This window comes from Sylvia atricapilla, chromosome 2, assembly GCF_009819655.1.
Source record: "Sylvia atricapilla isolate bSylAtr1 chromosome 2, bSylAtr1.pri, whole genome shotgun sequence".
Taxonomy (NCBI): Eukaryota; Metazoa; Chordata; class Aves; order Passeriformes; family Sylviidae; genus Sylvia; species Sylvia atricapilla.
This window is the reverse complement of record NC_089141.1, coordinates 48728284-48740419: the sequence shown is the minus strand read 5'-3', so window position 1 is coordinate 48740419 and position 12136 is coordinate 48728284. Positions and strand designations below refer to the sequence as shown.

Here is a 12136-nt window from a genome sequence, read left to right as displayed (position 1 = left end):
GAAAACTTCGACTTTCCCCATAAAGTATTTCAGGCAATACTGCTATCTGAGATTAGTTACTTTCTTTTACACAAAGTAATATTTTAATAGAAGTGACACAGAATTACATTATACAGATTTGAGTTATTCAGGGATTTCTGCAGAGAAACTGATCCTTTATGTAAGGGTCTTAATGATATAAATAAGATTCTTCAGCAACAGAGCAAGTTAAAATAAAAATCACTGCTAAACATGGTTGAAAAACCTGAAGCAGATTGAAACCCCTTTTGCCTGAATAAGTTTTAATCGCATAACCTTGGCAATACACAAAATAAAATCAAAGCTACTTTTGAGGAAGTAATATCAAGTCTTATCTACGGCTTATCTGGTAGAAAAGAAATGTCAACTGCTGCTGAATGGGGAGGAGGAAAAGATCTTCCAAATTCTCATAGAACAGATACTAGATATTCATAGTAGATATTTCTAATGACTATTCAAGAAGCTTTTTAATTATGAAATATTATGCATGCTTCTGAATAGCCAGAGAATGGTACAAAGATGCAATTGGCAGCAGGAGTGTGAATAAATCATTTCAGAGACAGAAAGAAAATTCAATCTTAGTAACAGTTAAGTAAGAGGAACAAAATACATATAACAAAAGCAAGACATCGTTTAGTCTCTCAAAAATATAATTTATAGTGAATACATTTTACTCAGCACTGCAATTTGTAATTTAATATGTGCCTAAGCCATAATTAAAATATCATTATAATTAAGTTTGAATTACACAATCATGCATCTTTTGTTTCAAAACTAAAGAATGAGTATTGTAAAAGCTGTGCTTCAGTGTTTCACAGTGGTGTTCCCTGCCTTGATTTAACATGCTTGACTTACTGACTGAGTCTGTTCTATTTCTGGCTCTCGGACTGCTCTGAGTCTGTGGGGACTGAGAGGCTGAGTAGGACTACAGATGCACATCTGTGGAAGGTTTTATGCGTGGATTTTTTTTTTCCTGGTAAACTGGGAGATTATGATTGATGAGCCCAGCATTAGGGTAATGTTATCAGGGACACTTTCTGCCTCTGTCCTTTGTACCGTTGCTGAGGTCAGACCATAATCATGTTAGCATTGAACATAGTGCTTTATTAATGTTTCATGAGTAACTCCATAGTAATCAGTCTAGCTTTGTATGGATAAATAAAACTGCTACAAAAATCCCTGATGCATGCATCGAATGTTGAAGATACTGTAATAGGTCTTAAAAGTAACTTGACTGTCTTTTACAGTCTTCATAATAAGTCTAATTTTCACAAGTTTAAAGGAATCTCTTTTGATGGAAAACCATTTCTACCTCCACTTCCATGTTTAGTTTGAAGTGTAAAACAACCAGCTGAACAATCAAATTATACAATACCAAACACCTGCCTTCTCTTTATTCCTTTGTACAGAATTTTAGTAAAGCTTGTTAACCAATTGGTTAAATTGTGCTGATTTATGACACTGCCTCTGTGATGTTTCCTAGGGTGTTCTGTGCTTTCTTTGGTAAGTATTGGGATGAAATGATGGAATTCTTGCTGTTATTTAAAGAAAATGCTTACATTAATAAATGTGCAAGTAGTATATAAGGATTTGCATTTACTCCCACATAAAATTACACATAATATAGGTCTGCAAAAAAGCACCAAAAAATCCCCCATGAACAGAAGAAAACATCTTTAGCTAGGAGGAAAAAAAATCCCCCTGTATGTTATGCAGTACCACATAGGATTCTTCCCACTGAAATGAAATTACTACTGCTGATTTTATTAGATAAGGGATCAGAATAACCCTTACTTGAAATATTCCTTCGTTTTCTGTAAACATATTCCCTGCTTGCTTTGCTAAGCTGCTGTAGAAATTCCAGGCTTGCAGAAGCTTGCTGTGTTTTACACGTCAGCATCACACCCAGACTGTTTTTTTTCGCAAGATAGATTCTTGTATAACAGCCAAAGCCTGGCCTGGGGATGACCTAACTGAAAAATACATCTGCTGGCCGGTTCAAATAATAGAATCAGACATTAGGTAGGGAATGTCAAACTTTCCAATCCCTTTGTATTTGTTCCTTTGACCCATTTCATTCTAGTGACCAAAAAGACAGGGTACTGGCAATTCTTCATGTGTATTAATAAAACCCTACATGAGGAAGTTTTTCTGAAAAAAAATTATTACACATTCAAATTATTACATTTTCAAAATGTAATTCCATTACTTCTTACTACAAGTACTATCTGCATTTCATGAAAAGGATTATCCTTCTTTAGCTACTTGCTCTTCATAATAAGCTTTGTAAAATACTACGCATATATCATGCTCTTTAAACTCACAAAGTTATTCACTTTGCTTTTATCCTCTGAACTCCATCCAAATGTGAATGCTTCTGTTTTCTAGTCACCTAGAAGTGAATCCAATATTCCAGGTGCAGTCTCAAAAGAACCATAGATAGGTACAACTCTTTACATCCTCTGTGATGTAATGATTCTCTATAGATGGCATCAAAATACACTTATTTCTGGTGGATATAGAATTGCAGAGCTTATCTAATCTTATTGCCACCCCTACCTTGCTACTGCTCTATTTTTGGCACTGTTTTTGTTTCCAGACTTCTGCTTCTTATTATCTTCAATTCTTTCCTCCCAAGGTGATTTTCAGTCTATTTTCTGCATCTAATTCAAATAAATCTATGCCTCTTTCTCCTGTTTTGTAAGCAGTTCCTAACTTTATTGTCATTTGCAAGCTTTCTGACTGCTCATTTAAAGATAGCATGTATTTGTGCAGAGATGAATTTTAGCTAGTGATCATGCTCTTGCTAAAAGTAGATGATGGGGTGAATAAAGGCCATGCAGAAACTGCCTCCTGGCAGTCTGCATGTACAAGAATGGCATAATGCTCACATCCGTGGAAGAAACGGGCTGGAAAACAGTAGAGGAAGGGCCTGATACAAATAGGTGATAATTTGTGATTTTAGAAGTACTCAATTATGTACTGTAATTGTGATGCTACTCTAGCCTTAACATCAGTTTGTCTGTCTCCTGGCAGTCTGAGCATACTTACACACATGTGGAATCAGTCATTGCCTCACTATCAAGTCCTGTAGCTCTAAGGAGGCCTAAATGTTATACTCTAAATTTGCGTCCGCAGCTGTTTTCTTCAACAGCACAAACTATTCTATGGAGAGCTGCTATGCTACTTTCTAAAAAGCAGGAAGTGCACAAGGGAAATTAAATAAACTAAAGCTTAAGCTTTTTTTCAGGTGATCTCTTATCATATATTACCTTTTATAATAATTACAACATTGTGGAAAGAAAAGATTAATAAAATGCAAGCTAAGACAAAAGGAAGATTCTTTACAAAATTTAAGAATCTGAGTCCTTAATATGCATCTTGCATTATATCCCCCAATAGGTGGCAGCTTGCTTCTCCATTTTCACAAGGAATCATGCTTCTGTTCTTTGAGATGTAAAAACTAAACCTCTAGGTCAGCTTTAGTGTGTTTATGCCTATGCTCAGTTTGGGTTTAGCCACAACCATAACGTCAAAAAGGGCTCTGTGCAGCAACATGGGCACTCCAGAGACACCAACTTGTGATTGCATATCCCACACTTGAGAATTCTAATGGGCTCCAGTGATCCTTTCAGTGCACCTCCTTTTTTCTAGGAAAATTGAATTTGAATTTATTTTCATCAGCTGTGACAATTATTTGTTTTTAAAAAAGAATTTTCCTATATATGAGGTATAAGAGAAATCAGCCAAGAAATGTTCAGCTTCTTCCTGTCAATGACAGACTAATCTATCAATGACAGAATACATTTCTCCTCGTTTGTGTAGTATATTTCATATGTCTCAAGTGATGAGGTTGCCATCACTTCCTTAGGAGACTCTTCTACATATGTCAAACCACTTATTCTTCTAAATGGAGGATGCTTCTAAATCATCTACACACATGAATAGGCTTGTTTTTATAATATTCTTTTATTCTTTCAAACTTCATAGGAGCTATTTTTTCTATCAACTCCCGAAGAACAATGCTCTTTAAAAAGACAGTTCTTAAAATTAAATTACCAAACTGATCAGAAAAAAAAACCTCCAACAAATCAACACAGCTAGATTTGCAATGCTACCATAAAAACACTATTGGAAATAATGCATAAAGTGAAGAGTTCTGCAACTGTATGGAAACATACAGCTTACTGATATCACAATCACGACTCTTTAAGAGAACACAATATGAATTTTAAGGAAGAACTATTTTCAGAACAAAACCATAAATTGAAGCATTGCTGGCTAAAGCATCTGAATATACCTTCCTGTTCCTAAAAATTACTAAAAGCATACATATGTATTAACTTAATCAATAATAAAATAATTTGCTATCAAAATTAAAGAAAAAATATATACTAGAAATGACCTTTCTGCTTAAATTCTGGAGGTCTCATGATGATTTACATCAGAGCAGTTCTTTTGCAGAGTTTCTTCAAACACTGCAGTTGTTTACTTATATTTACATTTCTATGCTTCCAATTCATCTGTGATGAACAGGAAGTACATATCTTCAGGTGAATAATGACTACAAGATGGCTTGCATGATACATCATTTATAGTATTCTTTTACTTTTTGATGTAGAAGATGGTGAGGAAGAACGGACATAAATCTTTCAGGCTATCTTGTACTGCCAGGTTCATGCATGTCTAATGCTTTTTCATGAGAGAGTAAATAACTGAATTTAACTTTCCATAATTTGGGCACCTGGAAGGAAAATCTACAATAAAAAAAAAAAGTTCTGTCAAGCAAGACAGAATTCAAATTCTGCTTCACTTTTTAATTTTTTTCTCTAAATCTAGTTCTAAAGAGATGAAAACCAAAATTAGGTTAGTTTTATAAAATATGGAACCCCTTAGACTAAATTAAAATACAGCTTACCATCCTGTTGATACGGACAAAGTCTTCAGGCTTCTTGGCCCACGGAGGGAGATCAACGTCATTCACAACAATTTCATCTTCCCTGATTCCTAGATTATATCCATTACTGTTGACAAACATCTCGGGTAGGTAGTAAAATTCTGGAATTAACTCCTAGCAGGGAGAAAACACACCATGAGACTTCACTTTTAACAGAGATGCTATATAGTACTCCCAGAATCAGGCTCTCTTGCACTACATATTAAAGCATTCCTGGTTTTGTTTATGTTTCTTTTCTTTCTACGTGCACCTTTTCTAAAGAAATTTTGTTACCCGCTTTCTTCGACTTACAATCAAAAGTGTTCCTCATAATGAAATACTCAAACTTTTTTTTCCCCATATCTATTTTGATGAAAAGAACAATTTTAGACAAGTCAGTGGATATGAGTAAAGGAGATCTCCTCAGAGTAACAGATACAAGAAAATTTATGCTAATCCTTCAATATGAAAATATATTGGATTTTTTAATTACAATTTAACAAAAATATGTAAAAAGGGAAAAATTGCAGATATAACAGTGTCTTGATCTTACTTTCTTTAATTCTTTAATTGGTGGTAAGTTCATTACCTATATAATGGAAAATAATACATGTGATCTTTTCCTACTGTAAGAAAAATTCAAGAATATACATGGAGGGAAAGATATCAGTACAATAAATGTCCTTCGAACAGATATACTTGATACTTAAAATGTGAAAGACCAATAACTGAAACATACAAAAAATTATAGGTAACTTAAGGGTGTGAATTTTTTTCCCAATTTCCAGGATCGCTAAACAGGAATCCATTTTGATATAATGAATATGGCTATTTGTTCCTGCTATTTTAGCATTAAGTATTGAACTACAATGGAAAAATAAAAGCTTTAATGCCCACTATCTCTTCTCTAATATCCAGATATGGATTAAATTCACCAAACTACATTTTTAAAAGCATTATGGTGTTCAGTTGTGCAACATGATCAAAATGATGACACAGCACCTGAAATCTGAGTCTCTTTGTGATCCTTTCAAAGGCTGCAGACATGCAAAGCAAAAAAACCAAAACAACCAACAAAAAACCCTACTGCAGACACAAACTTATCTAATTAAATCTGATCTGCAACTCCATAGAGAATAGAGCAGTTAAAGCATCCGTTCAAAGTTATTAAGTTAAAAAAAGAAGAAGGAAAAAAAGAGTGTATTCGTTACAATTTTAAGTATGTTTAGGAAAGCAATTTAATTACTTCTCTACATTGTAGCATACTAATACAGGTTAGACTAAAATGCAAATCCAATCAGTATCTTACTAGTATAAAACATTAACCAAGTGAGACATGCCTGGATCTGAATAACTCATTATGAAACAAGCTGCAATTCCAAACAGAAAAAAAAACCAAAAAAAAGATCAGACATAGTACATAATAAAGCAGCATCTAGAGAAAAGCCAAAATAAGAGAAATCCTGAACACTTATGATGTTAAAAGAAAAGAGATTAATTTAACACCTGTCTTAAGTTTTATTGTAATTACAGCTCTAATTGATTCAGCATATTTCTGAAAGCAATCTTCCCTCCTTCCCCCAAAACATGATTCACTAAATCTAGGGTTCCAAAGAAAGCCCTTTGGTTTTCTGTGATGGAGCCCGAAGAAGAATAAATGATCTGCAGTTGGATCAATCTATGCAGAAATCTTTCAGGACTTCAACAAATCACTAACTCAGAACTCACGGCCCAACATACGCTACCACACAAATCACTGACAAACTAAGAGCATTGCCTTTAAAAACGGGAAAAATTCATAAGGACCTCAGAAATATCAAAAAGTCAAAGTCAATCTTGAAGCCAATATTCAAATGAAACAGAATTTATTAAGGAAAAAGTTAGCAAAGTTTCTTTCTACTTTGTATAAAAGCCTTGAAGCACATACCATTAGTTTTGATTACTATCAATTTTTATTCAATGTGGTGGCATACTAACTTGCGATGTCACAGCAACCAGTCCAAGATTCCATTAAAAAAAAGTTATTTGTAAAATTTCTTTTTCAGTTTGAAATGTCATAGCATGTAACTGTGGACCTTTACATCCAACATACCTGAAAGATTTGTGCTACCCAGAGACACATCTAGTGTTTAACTGAATTCTAGTAACCTTTTGGCGGTAGGGGTATCTTGAAACAAAGGGATTTAAGTCACTGAGTATTTTTAATGGTATTTCTAAGTAAGTTTATCTTTCTCGCTCTTTGCTTTCAGGGTAATTTAATGTTCCGTTGTCTGGTATAGCAGAAAACATAAATAGAAATAGGATAAACAAAAGTATGTGATTAATTTTATAAGATTTATTGTATTGTGTATGTTTAGTTTGAACTGTCTTATTCCTGTGCTTTGGAAATTAACCAGTGCCAGACTTCGAAATCCTCTTCAAATAACACTCTCCCTAGAATCCTAATCATTTCAGTTACACTTCTCCTGCTACGTTGTTTTGGCCATTTTTCAGTCAAAGTAAAAAACCCCTAAAACAGAGTATTTTTAAAAAATTGCCTAAACCACTGTGTTACAGTCTCAGCATTCTCTTCAATGTTGTTTCTAGAGCAGCCTATAATTATGTTGCTTATTTGAGTACTATTTAGCATGAATTGAACCTTTTCTTGAAATGTGAGCCATGTTGCATGTGACCTTTCCCAGATACTTACATATTTCCCATACTTTGTACTAACTATTCAGTTTTCTTTCATAGCAATTGATATTCCTCTTGTAATTTTGCTGTCTCCACTATTTACTAGACTAAGAAACCACAGCACTTAAAATAGATCAGATAAATATACCCCTTTTTATTTCTAGAGGATGAATTAAAATATACTAAAACAAAGGCCCAGTATGAAAGCCTGTGGCACCCTGTATGTATGAACTTAAGATTCATATATTTAGCTACTTAGATGCATAGAAAATACAACCAAGCTAGAGATGTGTGACAGAAACTTTGTTTTTACGTGTACACTGTTTATTCTGCTGTGACAAATTGAAGAAGCTGTCTTCTATCTCATGCCAATGGCAGGCAGTGGCTGGGGATATAAGGGCAAATATTCTTTTTCCCAGGGCCCCAAAGCATGTTTCACTACGAGAGTATAAACTGGGAGAGGCAGAGAGTGGAAGGATTAGCAAGGACAATGAGGCAGCAAGGATGGAGCCCAGGAGGTTTCTGGGAAAAGGAAGGAGCAGACAGGAGTGAACCTCAGAGGACACAACAAGATGACAACTGGGGCCCACAGAGAATCGTGTTAGCTAAGAAGCCACTGAAAGCTGCAAGAATGTACAAAAGAATGCAAGGAAAGATAACACTAGCAAGGGCTAGAGTTATTTTCAAAACATATTAGCATTTTTCTCAGCCAGAGTTTGGATTTTCTTTGTTTCACAAATGGGTATGTGCCAGTTCATATTCTAATAAAGACTATGACTAGAGAGAGCCACTCTTTTGGTGCTTTTTCTGTAATGGATAGGAAACAGATACCTCAAATAAATAGCTGTTTCAGGGTGATATTAAGAGAGGTGACCGTGTCCATTCCTCCATTCCAGATGAGGTTCAGCTTTGACAGCTAACCTGCAAGATATCTGTCTAGCCTGTTGTCCCAGAATTTGAGTGAGAGCAATTCCACAACTCTTCCATCAACTGGTTCTTCATACGGGGAGGTTTTACCTAACAACTGGCCTAAATCCTTCATAATACAATCTAAGTCCATTTTCCCTCATCCTAGCCATCAATCCATCCAAGATACAGAGAATAAACTCCTATTTTCTCTTTGCATTGTTTATTACATGTTTTAAAAGCATTATTTACCAGATTAACAGCCTTCAAGCTCCTAAAAGTCTAAATGAAGGATGATGATTGATTGCTCCACTGGTTTTGTTACAGAAATGCCAAATATTCCTCTAACCTTCCCAAATAACAGCTAGCAGAATTATTGTTAAACAGTCCATAACTTAATTTACTTCTTAATATACTCTGGCCATATCATATTTTGTCACATGTTCATCACACAGAAGCCAAAATAAATGTTTTTGTCAACCTTTGTAGTCTTTACACTGGCGATGGAGATTGCATACTTTTCTGACAGCATCTGCTACTTTTCATTCATTTCAGAGCAGAGTGTAATTTGTCATACAGCACAGCTTTTTAAAAATCCCCAGTTTCATACTTTAGAGGTGTCATTGTTAAATTCACCCTGAAGATAGGGACAAGGAGACTCAGAAATTAGCAGGGGGGAAATGTATCTCAGAGATAGCATTTACGTCAAGGGATACGACACAGACGACCTTCTGTCTCCCAATCTGCTTTCTTCTTGACAGACAAAATAGTTGATAAGAGGTTTCTTAAAACTCCTATTGCACCTTCAATGGCACTAGTGGTAAAAGGTAAATGTAAAGCCAGATCAGAAATGCTTGAAACTACTGTGACTTTGAGAAATTTAGGTTTCAAGCTACAATTGTTCATGAAGCACAAATCTCAAAATATTTTTTCCTACAAAACACACATTGTGTCAGTGTAAATAAAGACATGAAGGAAAATATCAAAACAAACAAACCCATAACACAGCTTCCCTACAAGTTATGTTACTTAGCAGGCATAAAATGAGGGATTGCAAAGAAAGAAGACACAGAAAACCAATGGTCTTTTAAAAGTCTGGCATTTTTAAAATATCCACATACCAATTAAGCATTTTAAATGCATGTGTTATTGTATGCAACTCAGCTGACCTACAATTTTGCATTAACTGACACCATTCAGTAAATATTATCGCTTTTATTACACTTGCCAAAACATATTGAAGGTTTTAAATAAATCTTTCTGAATACATCACCTGTCATAGGTAATTTCTTAGCAACTCTAGAAATATCTAGAGTTTAAAGAGTTAATAAAAATAGGGATTTTAGTGATCTAAATCTATTTGCAGTAATTTCTGTCTAGTTGTCCTTGACATTTCACCAGCTGGTAACCTCCTCTGCTCCCATTTCATTCACACTTCTAATAAGACAGGTTAGCTTTCTATCATTTAAGAGTCAGCTGCCTTTCAAACTGCCCAAGAAGCTTGGCTCCTCTCACATGAAGAACGATGCAGTAAAGCTATTGAAGGGTGTACAGAAAAAAAAAAGTAAAATGAATATTATAACAGACATTTCTTGTCTGTAAATGTGATCCCTTGTTTATTTTAATAGCTATACTAAAACCCCAAGGTATAGTTAACAGTATTATATGCCTTGTGTCTTCGTATAAGAAAACATCCCCCAAATGCATTTTCTAATTTACAAGCCTGTGAAAAATCCAAACTGCTGAGAAATTAAACTTTGAAAATATGTCTTCCGGTGATAGAGGACTGCTATTAACACTATTATAATTGCACATCACTTGCATCAAATCTGAAATTTCTGTTTAATACGTTTTGCTAAGGGTATACCATTTTATGGCCTCCCAATGAAATCAAATTCAACCCAGACGTTTTCACTTTTCTAGTATAATTCACTTCGAGATTTTAAAGCTTCCATTTCTTTTTCTTTCCTTCTTTTCCTCTTGAAAGGTTGATCCCCTTGCATCCATTAATTCCACAAGAGTCTAGTACTGGGTCAATGAGTCAGTCATGAGTTCCTCCATTTCACACTAAGGCACTTTACTGGTACCTTTCTAACTTCCAAACAGACTATTCAAAAAGTAATATAACAAGTTTGAGGGGTATTAGGAAAGATTAGTGTCTGAACACAAGATTCTGGGGAAGTCAGTGTTACCAAAAACTGGAGGGAGCGGGGGTCAGGAAGGAAAAAATGTGCAAGCTGACTGGCCAAGTTATGGTCATTTCCGGGTGACTTGCTTCCTCAAAGGTCACCCCGCGAACATTCATTCTTCCTCCAGCTTGTACTGATTATCTCGAGAGAAGGTCGATGTTGATAAAGGGAGACACAATAAAATAAACTGTGTTACCCAGGTTCTCCCCTGTGTGTTACCACTCCAACACAGCACATACAACATTAATTCTGCTTCATCCACTGTAGGTGAATGAGTTTCTTGAAAATGAGCCAAAAAAACCTGAGAGTAAGGAATAAAATGGTCTAAGGAAATCTCTAATCCTCTATCATACACTACATTTTTCAAAGGTGATCTACTTTTTGCCACAATTTGAGATGCCAGAATTACAGCTTGTTTTCAGGCTGATCAAACTACTGCCACAGATCTATTTTCATTAACTCAGTGTGAAATAATTCAGTTCCTGAAGAGACTACACATAGTTAAAGGGCAAAGGGAAGGAGGGAAAAGAAAGGGAGAAACAGAGAGGGATTGCCAGGGAGGACACAATCATGGGAGGAAAGGACCTGGACCCACAGAAATGTAGCTTCCTACAGAGATACCATTCTTTTGCAAATTTCAGGTATTTGGGTTTTTAATTTTAATGCAGAATTCTGTGGAAGTAGTTTGGATATAATTTTTTAGACAACATTGAGGCTGTAAAATGTAAAAACATTGAGCTGTGGAAAGTGTCTGCAGTACTTAAAAATCTCAGTTCATTAGTTAAAATTGACCTATTTCAGCACTTACTGAACACTTGAAAATGAGGGACATCATAGTTCTCTTTCTTAAACAGTAACTGATGTAAAAAACCCTCCAGATTTTACTTTTCTAATTTTTTATTAGACTTTGTTAATAAAGAATAAAGATAATTAATACAATTATTTAATACAGTACTTGAGAGAAAAAATTGTGGCCATCATACAACACACAGCAATGAAGAATGTCAGATTAATTCATTACAGACAGTGTTTTAAAATTATTTCATAACCTGTGCCACAATAATTAATGAGATTAGTAAAATCAGAGATAAATGTACTTAAAGCAGCTCAGATAAATTTCAAATGTATCATGAGGAATACATGAATAATGAACACTTGCTAATCTTTACAGTTTTCAAAGTTTGCTACTTTGATGGATAGCCTGTATTCCATGCACTAAATATTTATTATATAAAGACTCAAAAAGTCTTTGGGATGGGAAAAGAATTTACAACATGTGTATCACAAGGAATTCCACACTGCCAAGCACCTTCCCCCATGTATAGCTACACGTGGAGCCAGAAGGAGCTACACAAGTGTACAGAAAACTTGAACAGATTGCATGCCTTCAGATTCTGTACTCACACACAACCTG

At 34.9% G+C, this 12136-nt stretch overlaps 1 protein-coding gene across 1 annotated transcript in view; it reads right to left on the bottom strand.

The window, feature by feature from the left end:
- The window catches only part of NBEA (neurobeachin), a 456143-nt gene that overhangs the window by 51450 nt on the left and 392557 nt on the right, over window positions 1-12136 (bottom strand). The window contains exon 48 of the mRNA XM_066313167.1: window positions 4937-5089. Coding sequence (XP_066169264.1) covers window positions 4937-5089 — 153 coding nt within the window. The remainder of the gene's footprint in view (window positions 1-4936; window positions 5090-12136) is intronic.